At 49.5% G+C, this 20442-nt stretch overlaps 1 protein-coding gene across 1 annotated transcript in view; it reads right to left on the reverse strand.

Annotated features, from left to right (window-relative positions):
• LOC144175255 (uncharacterized) overlaps positions 1 to 331 on the reverse strand; it is a 56857-nt gene extending 56526 nt beyond the window's left edge. The window contains exon 1 of the mRNA XM_077704353.1: positions 143 to 331. Within this exon, the coding sequence (XP_077560479.1) occupies positions 143 to 202 (60 nt within the window). The 5' untranslated portion in view covers positions 203 to 331. The remainder of the gene's footprint in view (positions 1 to 142) is intronic.
• Positions 332 to 20442: the final 20111 nt, after the last annotated feature.

The raw sequence follows: 20442 nt of genomic DNA on the forward strand, positions 1-20442 counted from the left end.
GCAGAACTGTCTTAAACATGTTCCGACCTCATAACGTGGCGAAAATACATCATCCTAAAGAAAGACCCGTTACGTGCTTCGAAGGCGACGTCGAGCGCGCATCTTGCACGCGCGGCTTCCGGCCAGGGAGCGGGCGACTCACCCCGAGCAGTGCAGCAGCCAGCGTCGTCGCCACAAGCGTTGCCCCCCAAGCGCCGTCCATGGTGGCTGCTGCCTCCCGCGACGGCCGACGAACGAGTGCGCGCTGTGCGCGACGGCCCTGACTCGGACCGGTCTGGCGCGAAACTGGTTCGACCTCACCCGGGCTGAGCACCACAGCTACACCGTCTGCGGCGGCGATGCGCGCACGGGATGTCTGTCACTCGGGGCTGCCTGCGGCCGCGCACATCTGTCAAGTGCGGCTGCTTGTACGAACCACATTTTCGGGAGGAATTGTGCAGTGTAGCAAGCAAACGCTCATTTTTACCACAGGGCGAGTGACGGAGCCAGATGCGACGAGACACGGAGGACGGTCACTCACCCTCAACGCAGGTTTATTCCAAGTGCAGACTCAGCGGCACGAGCCAAAGCATAAAAGCAAAAATTTTCTACGGGGTACAGGAAGATCGTCCTCGACTCTCTTCTCGTATACGTTCGTGAAGCCGCCATACAGGATCACATTTAATAGGGACACTCCTCCCCCCCCCCCCCCCCCGCCCCATCCTCCAACTCCCTTCCCCCATTTCCACCTCCCGCGATGACAAAGGTCAAGGCACGAAGTGTAATTAAAATTAATAAATACATATCACAAAAAGAACAAAAATGATTTCACATATCTATTTCATACAGTAGCTACATCAGACAAGTGCAAGAATTACGTTCTCGGGTTCGATTCCCGGACGGGGCGGTCGATTTCCTGATGGAGGTGAAAAGTAAAAACGGCCATATGTTCGAGATTTCGGCGCACGTTAGAGTTCCCCAGGTGGTCAAAATTAATCCGGAGCCCGCCACTTGGTCGGGCCTCACCGCCTGTGTAGCGTCGGCATGTTACACCCTACAATCAATCAAAATCAAAAGAATTGCGGTCTTTTCTGCGGAGAGGAGGGATGAGCGCGCATTTAAGGAGCCATCAACCCTGCCGATGCATCTTTCTTATGCGAAATGGATAAAAAAAGGGCGAGTGACGCACGTGTTCTACTTCTTTTTGGGAGGGGGGGGGGGCGGAGCAGACGTCACACGTTCCAGTTACCTGACCAATTAGTCGGCCAGGGTATTAAGATAGCATGGCACTTTGCCGAGGAATTGGCACCTAAACGAATGGGCCATATTTTCTGGCCCAATTCACGAGCAGCACTTCAACAGCTAGCCTCGGTTCCACGGGAACAAGTGCCCCACGAAATACACACTCTGCATAAACAGGTTACCAGCTTGCTGCACGACGTAGTGATACAGTGGCTACCTGGGCATTGTGGCGTGATTGGGAATGTGGTGGCTGACTAAACAGCTTGCGCGGCCCACAACCATTCTATAGCGTCATCATCCCGATTACCTTCTATCGACGCGATGGCGCAACGCTCGCGTACTCTGTCGCACGAAAGTTACAACAATCAATGTGGACGGACAGATCTAAAACGTATCAGCCGTTGTATAGAATTGACCCCGCCTGCACCTTCCGAATGCCGTGTGGGCTTGTTCACCGAATTCGCCACAGCGTTTCTCTTACTAAACATTACTTACGCAAGATGCGCCGAGTTGTCTCCCCTCACTGTCACGCTTGTAGTGTTCGTGAGGACATAGAACATGTACTGTGCGTGTGTCCCCACTTTGAAACTCCTCGGCAAACCATGAAGACAACTTTGGGACAGCGTGCTAATTCACCACTGAATCTTTGCAACGTCATAGGTCCATGGCAGTCAACTGCCGTGGCAACACGGAATACAAGAGCCTCAGTGTCATTTCTCTGTGACTCCAACATGAATGAAACTCTGTGAACGTTTGCCTTAACTTTACTACCGTGCGTGTGCTGTGTGCGTGTTCCTGCGTCCGTCAGTTTCTCTGTGTTTTAGATGCGACGCATCTCTTGCTCTGAGGCATGTCCCTCCTGCGTCGTCGCGGCGTTGTCCGCATGCCACCTGCGCATGCGCTACTCTCCTCCGCTCTACTCCCCGACCGCTGTGCGCAACACTCTCACTCCGTCTCATTATCATAAACAACATCTGCGTGCGCGCGCTTCGCTCGCTTCGCTCCGCTCCCGTCGCGCAAGTGCGCGCATGCGCGACTCTCCTCCGCTGTTTCCTCTCCTTCAGGCGCTGTGAATATAAAGCGGGTAGCGCACTGCGGCGGTTCAGTCAGCGCTCGCTCTCGTTCGACTTGGCGTCACTTTGCTTGACGACTACGTGCTTGACTTGATTCTTCCGATGAAGACGTGATGGAAGCGACAGTCCCTTCAGCGAGTGGCCTGACGCAATCGAATACCAGCGTGAGTCCAAACGCTCCCCCCTGATGCGTCGCACCACATCGGGGTTCCCTCGCGGGCGGGAAGATAGGCGTAATTTTTTTGCCTTTGTTAGTGTTTGTATTATTCTTTGTGTCTTCGCTTCCTTCACTCACTTCCGCCCCTCACATGCTCATATAGAGCAGCAAGCCAGGCCCGCTGCCAGGCTGATTTCTCCGCATCATTAAAGGCATCCCTCCTCCTCATGACACCTTTCGACTACCCCAAAGTCAGGTAACACTCAGTAAACCTAGAGTTGACATACCAATACCACACCGAAAACTTGAAAAATTATACCAGCTGCGTTGCAACAAATGGAGCATGACCTAGAGACAACTGCGGCTGAATGCCTCAAAGGAAACGGCCGTGTGTTATTATAACCCGTGGGATGCGCTGCCTGAGAATTCCCGTAGATGACGGCTGGGTAGCGTCATCTTGTGTGACCTCAGGGCCCGTGTGTGACCTCAGGGCCTCGATACTTCCGACGCCGCTTTGTCGGCAGGCGTACTGAAGAATCAACTCTGAAACCATAGTGTAATTGTATGATTTTCGTTAACAGTGAGGCGTCCGTTCCATTTCAAGCAGTGCGAAATTAATACTCCCCCAGGGGTTTCACAACTTGAAACCACGCGAACATGCAGTCATTATATTAGGAATTCTGGAACGCTGTCAATAACCAAAGGCACCAGGGGCGTGTCGCTTCGCTGGGCTTTAGAGTGAGCTCTCGCTGCAAGGTTGTTAGTGTCTCAAAGCACAACCGGGATATATCGCAGGCAAACATTACCTCTGCCTGTTTCACCAGAAAGTTTTCTTTGCTGCAAGGCGCGTTCGCTTAGGCGGGCGCTATAGAGTAGAATTCCCATTAACGTGCCCCTAACAGTTCTTGCGGCGAAAGACGCCTGACGCAAACTCCGGGTGTAGCAATCGACAAATTTAGGCTGACGTGCGGCATTACATTCGGCGCGAAAGACAGAGAATGCAATCTTTGCTCCCATGGTGACTTCAATTCCACATATTTTCATGTCACAAAAGACTATATCCACGTCGTGCTGACTTCGATTCTGTACTAAACTTCGGAGATTTTACGCAAATTTGAAAGGTCTTTTTTGTGTGTGTGCGAGCGATTGGCGACGTACGCACGCAGAGAGATCTCTCTGACGAAACACCTTGCAATTTGACTCTGACGTAAGAGATTTACCACGCGGTAGTCTAGTATTACGCAGAAGAGTCATGGAAGCACGTATTCTTCAAATAAAGACGAAAGTAATGTGGATGGAATTGACAAATCTTTTCGGTTGGAATTAGCGTTCAAAAAGCAAGCCCACCAGAAACGCTGGCCAGTGACCAAATAGCTAGCCTTGAACTGAAGAGCACCCCATAATGTCTCCACACAAATTCAGTTTTGTCAGAGCAGTAATGCAGGACTATGTCGGCAAAATCTGGCGCCGTCGATTCGTGGACAGGGAGGGACAGAACAGAAAACGACGGGGCCACTGCGAACACAGCTGGCGTCAAGACGAGCAGGCAACACTGCCTTCGCTTGGCTGGCGTGCCCGTCGCCCTGTGTCTCAGAGTAAAATGGAGTGTGAAGCGAGTGCAGCGCCGTGTGGGCGGATAAGAGGATGGTATGTGACTGACGGATATAATTCGAGCACTGGTGAACAACAAAATTGTGCGCCAATCCACCCTGTGAAGGTGGTTGGAAAGCGAAGCAGTAAACGACACCCACAACGATTACCCATGCGACGTCACTTGAATTCACACACCTGTCTTTACAAAGAGTGAAGCCAGAGGCAATTAAAAGCACTTAACCACACTCTTTATTACTTCATTCTTCGCTAAGGTGAAATCAATGCATGATTCATGAACGGTGGTTGGTTGAGTTGTATTGGTGAAGCAGGTGAGTGAAAACTCTTTTCTTATAAAATTAAGGAAGCTCAAACCCGATGCTAGACGATCTCACTTCTCTGTCTCAGCTGCCGCTGACAGAGGCGACGAGATTGGCAGCAGAGACGGAGAAGCGAGATGCCATGCGTTGGTGTGAGCTTCCTTTAATATTTATAACTCCTAGAGCACGCGCAAGGCGCGCACACGGCCGCTACAAGTGCCGTGGACGGAGCGCACATCGGCGCGAGAGGTCCCTTGACGCTATCACGTAGCATTCAGCGAGAACGCAGGGGATAAACCCGCAGATGTGCTCGGTGAGTGCACCATCTGTCTCCACCGCCTCCGCGTGGGCTCGTAGCTCAATCGGTAAGACAACGGGCTCTGGCTCCGTTTCTCTGTTCATTCCAGGTTCGATTCCTGGCGGTGCCAGTAACTTCTTTTATTTGTTTACAGGAGTTTTCTGTTGACAGCAACGGTCACGACAGAGCCCTTGGGGGTAGAGGTAAAAAGTTTCGCTTCTAAAGGCAGCCTATACGGCAGCTAACGCGAGCAAACCGGATCACAGAGGCCTAGAGCTCGACAAACAGTTGGCCCGTCGTGCGAGGGACGTGCGAGGAACGCCGTGTTGCCGGCTTCTAAAGCCGGAGCAAGGTGTGCGCGTTGCGCCAGACCCCAATTTCACGATGGTGATCAACCTGATTCTCGCGAATTCCAAGCATTCACCTATGAATATTCCAATTATTAGATGCGACGCATCTCTTGCTCGGGGGTATGTCCTTCCGGCGGCGGTGGCGTCCGCACACCACCTGCGCATGCGGAACTCTTCGCCGTTCTTCTCTCCGACAGCTGTACGCAACACTCTCACTCCGTCTCATTAACATAATAACAACAGCTGGCCGCGCGCTTCGCTCCGCTCGCGTCTGCTCCGGCGCGCAAGTGCGCGCATGCGCGACTCTCCTCCGCTGTCTCCTCTCCTTCAGGCGCTACACGTGAATATAAAGGGGGTAGCGCGTTGCGGCGGTTCAGTCAGCGCTCGCGACCCACTGACCGTGTACTTCAGCGACCACACAGCCGTCGTGCTCAAAGTAAAGTGCAACCGCTGAAAATGGCAACCAGTCTCTTTCTCTCAGTAAAAGAATCAAAATTACGCCCATCTTTCCCGCGTATGAGAACACCCGCATGTGATGGAATGCATCCTACGCGTTCACAACACGACGTTTCACGCGATTTAGAGAATCAACCCAATGGAAACACTAATTGAACCCCCCCCCCCCCCCCCCCCCCCGATGCGTCGCATCACATCAGGGTTCCCCTCGCGGGAAGATGGGCGTAATTTTTTTGTCGTCTTTCTAGCGGCTTTAGAAACGCGCTTAGCAGTCTGTTTTATCGGAAACTTTCAAAATGTGTTTGAAATGTTGCTTTCATGGGCACCACCATCGCTATTTTGTCGTCGGCTTTTAGGACGAGCCGTACATGCCGAGATTATTGTTTCTGTGCGCTGTACTGACACTGAAACGCTCTGCCTGGTAATATAAAAGTATCATAGCACCGCCGACTGATTCCCTCCTCAAGCTTCAACTCGACCAGTGGATGCTGAAAAAAGTCTGCATATAGCTATTTTTTCTTCTTTGTACCTCCCTTACATAACAAGTCACACCAAACTAATACCGATTGTTTTAGGGCTGCTCGTAAAAACATGCAATAAAACAATTTTTTCTCCTCAACTTTTGTTGAATTTCCAGACATCCCAAACTATGATACCTTTGGCTGATTAAAAAACTACAGTCACCCCTGGGTGATACGACTTACAGCGACAACTGTTGCCGCACTTATTTGCGCTTGCAATGAATCTCCAAGGGTTGTGTAACGTTGATTGATTGATTGTGGGGTTTAACGCGCCGACGCAACGCAGGCAATGAGGCGCGCCGTAGTGGAGGGTGCCGGATTAATTTTGACCACCTGGGGATCTTTGACGTGCGCCGAAATCTCGTACACACGGGTGTTTTGGCTTTTCAGCTCCATCAGAAAAGCGGCCGCCGCAGCCGGAAATCGAACCCCGACCTCGTGCTCAGCAGCGCAACGCCTTAGCCACTGAGCCACCGCGGCGGGTAGGCAGTGTAACGTTGGGCAGTGTTCTATGCAGTACGTGGCGTAGTTGTAGCTTTGGAAACCGGTGAGAAAACTCAGTCGTGGGTGTGTGCCCCATTTCGATATGTGGGAATTGTCCAACCGAAGCTGACCGTCCCTGTATGCTAGCAAAGTTGCCATTCTTCGTCACGCTGGCACGTGAACATGTGACATGTGTAACGTGTGCGTACGCACGGTTATTGAGAAGCAACGTTGTAACAGAGTCCTACTCTCGTTGTACTTCCTATTTCCATTTGCGCCAGAGTCTCGAAACAGGCCACAAAATTCGAATACAAAACCTGAGTTATAACTTGCTCTCAGCGCGGACTCGTGAACGTGTCGTTATGATTCCTGCAAACTTCATAGGTATAAAAAGCGTTTTGTTCTTGAGATCTGTGCCTGACAGTGCATGCGACCAGCATGTGACAACATACACTGGCCGACAAAAAGAACCCAGTATAATAGGTTTTTGTTTTTTACGGTAGGTCGTGCGAAGAGCGGCTGGTGTTTAATTTTTGGTGGATTCACGGCCCCAAAGGCACGTGAGAATAATTTTCGGGGCAATGGGCACTAAAGATGTCTTTTTCCTGAAGGGTAAGAATAACTATGTTATTAGTATATTCTACCTTTAAATACGGAAACAGCCTTTCCCTCAAAGGCTTAAAATGAACCACGACTCTCCAGCTAATACCAAAGAGAGCAGAGCTTTTATGTATTGCACATGTGGTATTTTTACGGAAAAGCAAATGAGAAGTGCACCGTCGTCTTACATACCTTTGACCTGGTTTTCCAGCGCTGGCCCTGAACATGGTTAAGTGGGAAGCGAAGCACCTAGGACACCAAAGCACTCCCTATGATCTAAAGAATGCGAAAGAATGCCGGATGGATATGCCGGATCGGTGTGTGCCTCCAACAAACGATCGCAGCCTTGCCTCTGCTACTTGCCACGTCACCTCCTAACTCGGCCTTCGGGCACTCCCCGTGGTTGTTCTCTGCACTGTCTTCGTGGTGGGCCATTACACGTCTTGCAGTGTCTCTGCTGGTGCTTTCCTCGCTTTAATTTTACTTGAGAGCGTCTCTCTCTCTCTCTCTCTCTCTCTCTCTCTCTCTCTCTCTCTCTCTCTCTCTCTCTCTCTCTCTCTCTCTCTCTCTCTCTCTCTCTCTCTCTCTCCACACACACAAACACACACACGCACGCACACAGACACACACACATACACTCATGAGTGGTGAGCCGGCTCGGTAGAGGATGAAAGAAGACGGCTGAACACCAGCAGATAACAGGTACAGTCTCGGTCAAAACTTTCTTGGCCAAGCCGAAAGTACGCAGGCCGCAAAAAATTCAATGTACAAGCTTAGGTCCCGAGCGAGGCTGAAACGTTCTATGCCGGAAAGCTGGAGAAAACACCTTTGTTCCTTACTGTCATGAAATATTTTGCCACATTCAAAGGGGAAGCTTATTCTTTGAATTCTTTGCAGTAGAGAAGGCGTAGGATTGGCCTAGAAAATTTTGACAAGTTGTGTATATTGTGACGAATTATGACAAACGGATTAGGAGGTCAGAAATCATGAAGGTTGTGGTACCGGCTTCTCAATTTACGAATGGAACTACGAACGGTCAAAAAATTCATAGGGCCGATGCGGCAGCATGATACGTTCATACGTGAGGCAGAGAAAGGAGTCTGCCTTAGCCGGAATTCATGTCGGCATGCCAATTCAACATCACAGCAAAACGTGGCCGCGTATCTGTTTGCTTCGTTGCAAATGTTGTCGAAAGAAGAGAGCCTTCTGCCACCCCTGACTGCCTCTCCTCATTCACAATAACCGCAATTCAATTTCAATTTCAATTTCACTTTATTCAGCATTCTCAACAGAAAACAATTCAAAGCACTTTTCCCGCGTTCCCATTGCTGCGTGCTATTCTGCTGGGACATTTCGTTATTTTTTGGCTTGGGGTGCTGTGTCGGGCTCGAGGCTCGAGCGCGAGCCCTTTTTGCAAACGAGAAAATGACGTCTTAGTGTGTGAAAGGAGCGAATAAAGTTAGTGGAGGGTACCGAAACCATGCTTCTTAATTTTAGGAACTAAACAAACTCTTTACTCAATCCTTACTATGTTCTCGAGCGAAGGTTCACACGGCCTGGAAGCCAGCACAAGCAAATCACGCCACACGGAGCACTGTTGAACGGCCACTCGATACAAATCCATCCGCGGTGGTTGCGACGGCGGGGTGATAGACAGCTCTATAGTCCCGGCAGCGCCAGAGATTGTGAGCGGAGTGGGTGGTAGATCCAGGCTCTGTCGGTGCATTATTTATCTACGCCTGCGCATTCGATACCAGTCTACAAATGTGGACCTTGCGGACAAGCGAAAAAGACCTTTGCGCTGAAAATGAATCCTCAAGAAAAAAATGCTCCCGGAGCAACTCTGAAACATAGACAAAGTCCTGGAGCCCGTCCAAGCACTTTGGTTACGCGAAAAGAGTAACTGTTCCGTTCATGAATGTGACCACCTTACCTGCAATTCAACCCCAGCCTCTGCGTGCACTTCGAGTATTCCGAATACTGCAACGTTGGTGCCGTAGTGCTGCTGTCATGCGGCAGCGTTTCTCCAGGCAGCAAGGCAGTAGATGGTGTCCAAAGCTTTGTCTCGCCGAACTCAAAGCGATACCTCTATGCCGAGTGTTGTTTTGCGCAGCGCCCTACAGCCTACCTTTTTGCGAAATACGAGTGAAGTCGTCGCCACAGCTCAGCTAATTGCCAGCCGCCCCGTTCCGATATCGGCCACAGATCATCTGATTGCCAACCGCCGCGTCCTGATGTAGTCAACGACACTGATGTATGACAAGAGAAAGTTGTTTTGCTCGGTGTGAGCATTTAACGCACTAGGGAGAATCAGTTTCTTCATGCCGCCCGTGCCTTCTTAGTTCATTGGGCTGCTCTGTCGACAAAGGGGGCTCTAACACTTATTAACGCGATAGCGCTATTATGCTCATTTTGCGATTTCCCCGTGGCAGCCAGGTGTCCGATATCAGCCGTGCTGCGGCGTCCACAGAAATGCGTCACCGTGGCCACACGGAAGCTACGTCTCAGGCAGCAAGATTCGAGGGCTGGCCTGAACCTGTAATGTGGTGCAGGGGTAACTGAAATTTGTAAAGGACAATGATACTACGGCGGAGAAGCAAGAAATGACACGCATGTTCAGCAGGTGCCACGCCTGCGCAGTGAATTTCGTCTACCGCCCAGTCGGTGATACCATACTCGACAGACACGTTCGTCAGCCGTACCCACAACTCACGCCATCACACCAAAGTTTCTTTCCACCAGAAGATAAAAAACACAAATTCCATGTCATTCACGTGCCGAATCCACATTTTGGCTACGAGGCGCGCAGGAGTGGAGACTCCGGAATAATTTAGACTACTTGGAGATCTTTAGCGTGCGATGAAATCTCTACACAGTGGCGTTTCAGTTTTCTGCGTCCGTCAGAAAAACGGCTGCCGCAGCCGAGAATTTAACCCGCGTCCTTGGGCTCACTAGCGCAATACCTTAACCACTGAGCCAACCCGTCGTTTTTCCTGCCATACTGATGCCGGCAACAACATTGAGTCACCCAACTACAACAGAGGCAAAGGATTAACGTCAGTCTCTCAGAAATCAAGAAAGGGATTGATTACGAGAAGAAACGAAGTAAAAAAACAGTCATCATCATCATTATCAGCCTGGTTGTTCCCACTGCAGGACGAAGGCCTCTGCCAAAGATCTCCAGCCACGTTTATCGAATGCGAGCTAAGTCCTACCTTTCTTCCCAAGTTGCCCCTGTTTTCCCCTTCCCATCTCCCCCCTCTGCCCCGGCAATAAACCGTAAACGCAATATGGGTCAGCCAAGGACTCGATGGAAGTATAAGCTATGAAAACCCAGATTATAGGGTCTAGTGACGGGAATTTTCGAACTATTCAATATTCCCGTGGTTGTGTCTCCTCTTGGCAAGCTCCGTTTGGCAAACGACGGAGTCCTTCGCACGGAGTCCTTCGCAAGTTGAAAATGACGCTAAAACAGGTAAGGATGTCCTCCCAGAGAATAGTCACGTATGAAGGCTCGGTGCGGCTCTAGAGTCAGGCGGCAGAGCCGAACTCACAATCGCCAAAAAGGAGAAAACATTTAACCGATTGCCCACATCATAAAACGCCTAACCTAGAGAAGAGCAGGAAAAGAAAGAAGGAGAAACGGTAAAACCTGTACAGCCATTGATTATGAGCCGGATATTATGAAGCTATACCGTAACACAAATTTACCCGCACCGAAGAAAATCAAAGAAAACACCACCACCAGGACAGCATATAAGGCTGTCCTCAACCTCGCAATTTTGGCCGTGAGACGAACTGACAATAGGTGGACCACGAAGGGAACAAACTGGACAACCAGAGACGGATCTAGAAGAAGGGATCTCGTTGCCGGGATCCCTTCGTGGCTCGAGATTTGACCCGCCGAGCCAGCGCTGGTGAATCCGAAGCCGAGCCCGAACGCATGCAACCTCTTGTCACCTACCAGGAAATCACACAACACTATAGGCTGTCCCGTAAAACCTACTCTTCGCCACACAAATCGCTACCGAGAGATCAGAAAAGATTATTGCGTGCCCTGCAGGTCAACACCTTCCCGCATCCCAGACTACACCTCTTTGACCGGACACACGTTTCTCCCCTTTGCCGCTTCTGTGGAGAGCCCGGGACTCTCAGACACATAGTGGGCGGCTGCGACAAGTCCACCCTAGACCCCCCTAACATCCACCTTTCCACAGAGCTTTGGGAGAGAGCCTTGGCCAGCTCCGGCCTCGAAGATCAGCTGCGCCTGATCGAAAGGGCTGTCGACGCTGCCCTAGCTCAAGGCATCCTGGAATGAGGACGCCTCTCTCAAGCAGTTTCTGGATTAATTAAAGTTTATTCTCTCTCTCTCTAGAAGAAGGGAAAGCCCATTAACTCAATGGAAGGTTGAAATAACATTCGGAAACGCCCGTGTGTACGAGATTTCGGCGCACGATAAAGATCCCCAGGTGGTCAAAATTAATCCGGAGCCCTCCACTACGGCGCGCCTCATCGCCTGCGTTGCGTCGGCGCGTTAAAACCCCACAATCAATCGAAATAACATTCGGAGAAAAAAATGGACTCGGGCAGCGCACGGCAAGAATGGTCAAGGTCAATGGGAGAGGCCTTCGTCCTGCAGTCGACCTAAAGTGGATGTTGGTAACGATAACAATTAATAGGCCCTCAAATATTGTCTCCATAACGCTTTTGAAGAAATCAGAGAAATCACTCTTCTAGCCCCAAGAGAGGTGCTGGGAAAAATCGGTACGGGCTAAACCTCCCAAAAGAAAACACGACTGCGCGCCATGACAGACACATCACCGATCCAGTGACTCCACATAATAACTCTTCTCCATCAAAAACACGGGTCCAAATTTACAAAAGAATAGCCAATATGGCAGAATCAAGTTCATTTGAGAAAAGTTCCAAAATATAAAGACCACAATATTCGGCGACTCCACAGTCTACGTAAGTACTACAAGGCAGCAATTGTTGTAGCTGACTACCTAGGCCATCTTAGTACATGGCCCTTCTACGTACAGGGACAAAGAAACAGAAGTTGAAGAGATCCTCTTGGCAATCCGGCAAGTGGAAGTACCAAATAGAAGCTTAAACATCATTACAGACCCTCAAAGGGCACTGGAGTGTTTTCTGCATGCAGAATACACCTAAACGGTTCGGTAAGGTACTCCCAGTCCACAATTCAGAAAGTTAACGTCTCCTGAACACCCGGACACAAGGCCCTGGAAGAGAACGACACACCGAACAAGAGGCATGTTAACCTACATACAGTGCCCCTTGCGTCCACGAATACCGCACTCCCCTCCAATAAAAGCCCAAGAACGTCTCCTCATCCTACGCATAAAAACACGAGTTTTCCCCTTGCTTCAAGGGGGTCTCCATGCCGAAGAATCGCAAATTCTGTGGAGGATAAACCAACACAAGCACATACAAATCTATGTGACCGAAGATGTTAGGTGGGAACATCACACATAAGCTTAAAACTTTCCTAAAATCGGGGCAAAATCCATGCTCTTCCCCACAACCTTACCATGTGCAAGGGTATGTTGAAGGGAGAAAACTAAAAAATTACATATTCCACTTCTATCGAGACGTAGGAGGCAGCTTTTACCAGCTCGTTACCTCAAAACTCCTAAAACTCGAACTATTACTTCTGTAGCAGAGATTTTTTTTCTCTCTCTCTTTCTCTCTCTTTGCAAAAAGCGAGAAGACGAGAAGGTTCAGTCCGGCATCCACATCAGATCACAAAGCCTTTGAGACACTGATATTGACACCTTCTCACTCAAGCTGGCCAGCACCCCGCAGCCGCACCCTTTGACGCTCGCATCTCAAGCCGCAGAAGCGCAGAGGGCCTTTGTCTATCCCGATCCAGGGGGGTTAAAAACCCTCGCGGCTAGCCTTTCTGTCTTCGCTGACCTTCAGTGCTCGTGAAGCACATATTGCGAATCCAAGAAACTGCGTTCGAAAACACTCCCGGGGAGTCGAAGTAATGCTATCGCGTCTTACATCTAGAGACCAAAACGTAGATGTCACCCAAACTTTGTGTTAAAGGCACAGCGCCGAGGAATGTGGATCTACTTTCTTTTTTTACAGCCAAGCTGCATACCTCTACTCCCCAACGGTTTCATCTACGTGGGCTAAAAGGCCTGAGACGCCAAGCTCATGCGTCAGAGCAATCAGGCGTGCAGAAAAGAGCTCGGAATTCGTCCCGAGAAGAGAAGCTGAGCGTCGTGTCAATAGATATGGTAATAAAGTACCGCCACTGAGTCACACAAGTCAGCAACGGCAGCCATTTCGTAATTTATCAGTGTTGCGAGATTGCCGCATCTACGGCCTCGCGTTTACTACGACCGCGTCGTTTTTGAACAACACTACCGAAGATGCAGAAAAACGACATCTGTGGACAAACTTCTGCTGCGTAAATGCTGTTGGACGCGTTATCCTTTATTCGCATTCAGAACGACGTGAGTCGCTGGCAGCCGCTGAGCAGAAAGGACAATCTAAGCCAACCAGAGTGAACCGACTAAAACGCATAAACAACAAAATGGCGGCGCCCATGAACCGTCACAGGGTAAACAAATGTCAAGTAATTCGAACTGACCAATGATCATGGTGGCGGCACGGAACAATATAAGAGTGCTGAAAGTCTGTGCACTTATCTAGTGACGCTAGTCGAGCGCAAGCGATAAGCCTACTGAGACTACGAGAAACATTTCTTACCCTCCTCCATCACCATTTGTAGTGGTTTACCACAGCTTTTCCACTTTCGCAGTGCAGGATGGCGACCAATTTTTTAGCCGTGGATTGAATCGCACGCACCGATAAATTTCTTCAGATGAGATACATTTGAATATCGCGAAGCTCTTTTTTGCGATTATCGAGTCGCGCATAATGCGCTTCCCAGCCGAAGACGTGATCGCAACTCAGCCGCCTGCCCTAGCGGCCTGCTCAGGAGTCCTGGCCGGAGGTTGTGTCGCTCTCTAAATGCAAGAGAGTGGCGCAAAGGCTTCGGAACGAGGGGCATAGGTTTTCATCACGCCCCACAGCCCTTGGTATAGTCCTTTTCCGGCCGAAGGAACCACGTCCGCAACGCTGGCGCGCGACGGAATCGCTGGGCCACCTGGCGCACCCTCTTAATAATGCAGCGTAACAAAAACAGACTAAAGCTGAGGCAGACAGTACGAGCGCTGACTTTAAACTGAATTTTTATCGCAGAAACATGTCATATTTTTAAACCCGCATACAAACACTTATGATGAAAACAGTCGCCCTGATAACTATTGGTAGCAACTGTGCCAAAAACCCGAGATACAAAAAACAAAAACACAAAAGGTTTCCCCTCACCCCTCGCACAACGCACATGTTGTGTCCTTTGAGATGGCTTCACATATTTAGTCGTTTTGCCAGTGTAAATAATCACGTTATTCGGTAGACAGGCCTATAGAAGGCACGCTGACGCATTCTTCGCCTAGCCTTGATATTTCCGCAGCCTCCATGATTTCTTTTGTCACCTGGTCACAATGACGCTGAATGGCTTGGCATCCTTCGAATTACGGAATGCACTTTCCGGCAGTGCCCTTGCGATCTCGCCAGTGTATTCCTAAGTGCCTTTTCACATTTTGGGGGGCATTGTTATTATGCTCCCTGAGCCTTCTGTTTAGACACCTTCCAGTCTGACCAACGTACTTTTCTCCGCATGACAACGGAATCTCGTAGACTACCGACGTAGTACATGCGACAAACTTGGTTTCTCGCTCAGTGGAGCCCCTGTTGTGCTCAATGGACCACTTTTGGTATTCCTTTTTCGGGAGGTACGTCTTTTTCCAAGGGGCCGGCGGTTTTCGAGAGGTTGAAAAAAATTAGTGCCCTTCCACTCTGTGAAAAAAAATGACCTGCAAAGCTGGACGCAGTCAACGGAGTGCACGAAACAAAGTACGTTTGTTGAAATTTGTGAAGTAGCACACTTCCTAGCCGATCAGCTGAATGAAACTCTCAAGGATTCAAGCTTGTTCTTGCAGTCAAACATGGAGCTGCCTGTGTACCCCCCCCCCTCCCCCCCCGCGTCGTAAGTCAAATAAAATCAAATAAAATCAATTTTATTTTCAACATTACAATGTTGACGGTCACCCTGGCATAAAAGCTGCTAGACGCAGCTTGAAGGGGTCAGGGGGCCCAATATAAACTTCGATGACACATATGGATACAGTGATAATTGAAAATAAAAAACATTATACAATCATGTGATATAAGAAGTCTATTTTTACAAAAATATCTGTATAACAGCAGCTTTGGATTTGCAACAAAAGCGGATCATGCAGTGCTAGATAAATCTTTTCTCGCACTTTACACTTCTTACTAAAACCATTCAACACAACAGACCGACAAAATATGTAAATAAAAACACTGTACACAAGATTTACATATTGACGTAAGCATCGCTAAGGGCATGCCGCGTAAACCTCCGTCCTGAAAATTCGACGCTGTTTCTGTTTAATGTGGACGGAAAGTTATGTGCCAATGTTTGGAAAAAGTACTTCGTTCGGGGAACTGCTACTAGCAACATAGCAGGTGTGCCAGTTAAGTAATTCTGGATCCGGATTGTAAAACAAGATAATCGTTTCAGTAACTGGTGATAGAGAGCATCAGAAAAGTGGAATTGGAGGAGCAGGTGGTAATCATATAGATTATCGATTCTTATTAATCTGTGCTGTGCAAAAAGTGCTGGAGAATCGTGCTCGAGCACCCTTTGCTTGAGCGAAAGTGCCCAAGTTTGTGTGTTACACAAACAGTAATCATCTCACTATTTGTGTAACACACAAACCCAATCCGCTCTTCCACTAAGGACTCCGGACAGGTCCTATTTGGCCGATTAAAGTCCGCGCGTAAACCTCGATCCGGCACAACGGACATGTCATCCATCAGTAAGGGCATGAAATTTACAGCTGCGCTTGTAGGCATTCCTCCTTCCCTCTTACTATTCTCCACTGCAAACCTGCCCACGCATAACCCGGCAACCGTTCATGTGCGCGCGCTTAGAAGTGACAGACGCGGTCCAAAATATATCCTGAAAGCCCTTTACATAAGTGATATGGGCTTACGCTGGCGTTCCAAGCGGGCAAGTTGCTGTTCATCCGGGAGGGATTCACCGCTACTCGACGAGCTAAACTTAAAGTGGTAGCGGCGCCGCCAGCAACTTTACGTTGTTTCCGCCCCCGTTCGCGCTTGTGTTCGGGCCAACGCTTCAATTCTTGCTCTTCCTCCAAACAAACGGCATGCATCCGTCCCATAACGATTTAAAACCTGGAAGCCCTTGAGCTCCAGTCTCGCGTACAAACATGTGGCTGCCCGTTTCCCTTCCCCTCGTAGCCATCTTACTGTCTATGTAAGATGTCTATGTAACACATCAACCCACATCCGAACCAGTCGATTAAGGAGGACCGCCGAATAAGCGCACTGAGCCATGTAATTTCGAAATCTATATCTCTTGAATATTCATGCCTATCTAGATTTTTTGGATATATGTGTTGGTTTGTATCCTGCTCGCAGTTGGTGATTCTTAGGCTTGAAGATCCCCGTGTGGCGCGAGGAAGGATGGTGTTCCTACAGGCGTAGAATGAGGAGACATTTTCATTTTTTTTCAGGAGGAGACTGTGTTATGGTTTGGAGAATCTTACTCGGGCGTTTTGGCACTCTGCCTGCAGCCAAAGCATTAATGACCTTTTGAGACTGTGCATTGACAGTTAACTTCTATACGATCGGTGGTTCCGCTGACTGGATCGACACAAGGATGGTGTGATGAATGGCCATATGAGTGATGAATGGCCATATGATGAATGGCCATATGACGAGGAAGAGAACCGCGCGTCAGTGATCGCGAGGGCTCGAACGGCTAAACGTCCCGCTGTCTGCTACAGTTATTTTGTCATTCGGGGCGAAGGAACTGGGATTCTGCCACGGGCATCTTTGCAGTGCGTTGCACGATCATTCATCCTGGAATCAGGCCGTCTGCCGTGCTAGACATCCTTTAGCCCTACTGGATTCCCTGCGCCCAGCTCACTGCTTCGTCTGTACCACTTTCTTCGTGTTTCTTACTTCCAATTTTCATTAAATGGTGTTCGTTTTTACCTTTTTTTCTTTCGTTCTCTAATCTCCTTAATTTTATTTCTCTCCTCATCTACTGCTAATCCATCCTAATATTTAAATATTTTCCTTTCCCTACAAAAATTACCTAATTTTTTTCGGTAAGGCGCCCATTTCCTGGAGAATCCCCCTGAGTGGGTACGCGCCATTTCACTGGAACCACAACCACCACCAACAGAAACGGCTGGAAGCAAAGCGGCGGAACAGGGCGCGGTCCGTGGAAACTAACCCGTGAGACACCTGGGCCACCTTAAGCTGGGCCGTCGCTACCCTCCGCCAAGGCTCGGGAGCGCATCTGGGCACCGTCATCGCGGCTCTTGCGCGCCAATTGCTGACGCTCCGTTCCGGCTGTTGGGCGCTGCCGCTCCTACTGTTTGAGCCGCTTATATCACATCGCGACGAAACGTAAGCTGACTTGCTTATCGGGTATTGCTCGAACCTTCCGAACTGCGAGACTATTTCCGAAGTGTTCACTGTGCCCCAGTGTGACCGAAACCCGCCCTGTATATTACGTCCCACCGTCTACTGTCTTGTGCTCGTCCTTCATCCTCTTAAATATAGTGTTCGACGTGATAACCAGTGTTCGACGCTGCCTGTGTGGTCCTCGGCCCATTCATAACAGATGGTCAGATTTGGCTTTTTTGTTTGTTTGTGGGTGTGTAGGGGGGCATTGACGTCACTGCGATTGTCAGGATAGTCCGCTACGACGATTGTTGCCTTCGTACTTCCGAACGTCCCAGCTGCAGCCTATGCTATGCTTTCATGCTTTTGGTACTTTCCTCGAAATACTGGCTTGTCTCCTGTCCTTGCGTGAGTTCGGATTTACGTTTTTCGGCAGGAGGTGGGCTTTTATCGAAAGGCGCGGTATCGGCGACATATCCACCATGGCGTCCAGCTGTTTTGTTTTGTTTTTTATGACGTTGAACCTGTATTCCTAATGACGACCAGTCGGAATTTTATTTTTTTCAGACGTTCCTTTTCAGCCAGGAGAGTACCTCTCTAATTTCTTCGAAGCCATTATATGACGCAATTTAAAGACCCTTGCGATGATAGTCAGAATTGGGAGGTTAAGAGCTGCGCTATATGCTGTTCTGATTTGCGGCCTTTTTCAGTGCGGGTAGGTTTTAGGTACGGAAGGCCAATCAGTGCCTTTATAAGTTTTCTCTTATTTTCATTCCCGCTCTTCCTCTGTACATCTGGTGTAGAATGTGGTCCGAATACTAAACCATTACCGTTATTTAAACGATTGTGAGATCGGCACTATACCGCTTCTCTGTAGAGTCATGACAAGCCTTCTTACGTGCCTGTTCTGTGGAATCACATGCTGTCCTATTTTTATGGGTGTTTTTAATTTGCCGCTTAGCGCTATTCATAGCTTGCCAGACAGAGCTTGCACCAGCGACAGGACGGAGAAAAATTCTAGAAGATAGTCTAAAATTTGTGTAATTAGACGCCATATAGTCGGTTTTATTTCTTATTGGGACGCAATTCGGTCGCTTTCTGGATATCATCCAAGCTTTCCTTGGTTTTTGAGAGCCTGGCGTTATTCTACTGCCCCTCTTTTTAACAAGGGGACATCATTTTGGCGCTGGCCTCATTTTCAGTCATCGGAAAGTCGCTTTGGTGGTAGCGTAATGCTATGTTCAGACTACCGACACAAAAGCTATATCGTGAGCTATGGACGCAAAAAAATTAGTGCCCTTCCACTCTGCGAAGAAGGAACCTGCAAAGCAGGACACAGGCCACGGAGTGCACGAAACGAAGCACGATTTTTACATCCACAGATCACGATACGGCTTTTGCGTCGGTAGCCTGAACGGAGCTTAACACACAAACCCAATCCGCTCTACCACTGAGCACTCCGGACCGGTCCCATTGGGCTGTTTAACGTCCGCGTTTAAACCTCGCACTAGTACAACGGACACGCCATCTATCAGTACGGACATGAAACCGGCGCCCCCCCTCCTCCCTCCCATATTCTCCACTACAAATCTGCGCAAGCATAAATCGGCAACCGGTCATGTGCGTGTGCTTAGAAGTGACAGACGCGGTGAAAAATATACCCTGAAAGCCTCTGAAGAAGTCTCACGCGGGGGTTCCAAAGCCCTTTGTTGGCAAGTTGCTGTTCATCCGTGAGGTATGCGCCGCGACTCGACGAGCTAAACTTGAGGCGGTACCGGCTGCGCCAGCAGCTTTCTGTCGTTTTCGCGCCCATTCGCGCCTGTGTTCGGGCCAACGCTTCAATTCTTTCTCTTCTTTCTCCAAACGAATGGCATGCATCCGTCCCATAACGATTTAAAACATGGACGCCCCCGAGCTCTATTTTCTCGCACAAACGTGTGGCTGTCTGTTTTTCTTCCCCCCGTATGCATCTTACTGTTTGTGTAAGATGTCTGTAAAACACATAAACCCGCACCCGAACCACTCAATGACTGACCGAATTGAGCCATAGAATTTCGACATCTAAATCTCCCACCCGCACAACCGGCATTTCATTGGTAGCGGCATGAAGCCTAGCTGTTCCTCCCCCCATCCCACCTTTTCTACCCGCAAAACCTGCACGCATAAACCGGCAACCGCCGGTGATGGCACATACTTAGGCGTGCAAGAAACCGGCGAAAGTGTTGCTCGGAAGGCCTTCCAAGCTGGAAAAGAAATATGGACTCAAGCCGGCGTTCCAACTGGGGAAGTTTCTCTTCTACCGGGAGGGATTCGCAGCTACTTGGAGTAGTAGACTTTGAGCGGAAACGGCGACGGCAGGTTTCGGTCATTTTAGGGGGCAGCCCTTTGGCAGCTGTTAACTGGGCTTCGCGGGAGCGGCGTCTGTTTATGTACGTGTAACCAAGCGAGCGAACACAGCAGCGAAAAAAGAAAACGGAGAGGAGCGTCTAGTTAACGGTGAGGTAGAGTACGACACGTGCGGCTACCGTCTCTCTCACTGCTTTTCCCTCACTCATGTCTCATGCGTCGCCACCAAGGACCGCTCTCCCCCTGACACTTTCCCCAGATGCTGTTTCATTCTCCGCTAATCCAAACCACGTGACGTTGGCGCGGGAGGTTCAAACATGGTATGCAACAACATGCTCGCTTCTCCCTTCTGCGGGGACAATTCGAACCACGTGATATTTGCGCTGGAGGTTCAAACACGATTGGCACCATGCTGGCCGGTGGCGGCGGCGCAGTGCGAGTTAGCAGCAGAGTAGCGCACGCCG

This window comes from Haemaphysalis longicornis, unplaced genomic scaffold, assembly GCF_048455015.1.
Source record: "Haemaphysalis longicornis isolate Haplotype H1 unplaced genomic scaffold, Haemaphysalis longicornis Haplotype H1 scaffold_1, whole genome shotgun sequence".
NCBI classification, from domain to species: domain Eukaryota; kingdom Metazoa; phylum Arthropoda; class Arachnida; order Ixodida; family Ixodidae; genus Haemaphysalis; species Haemaphysalis longicornis.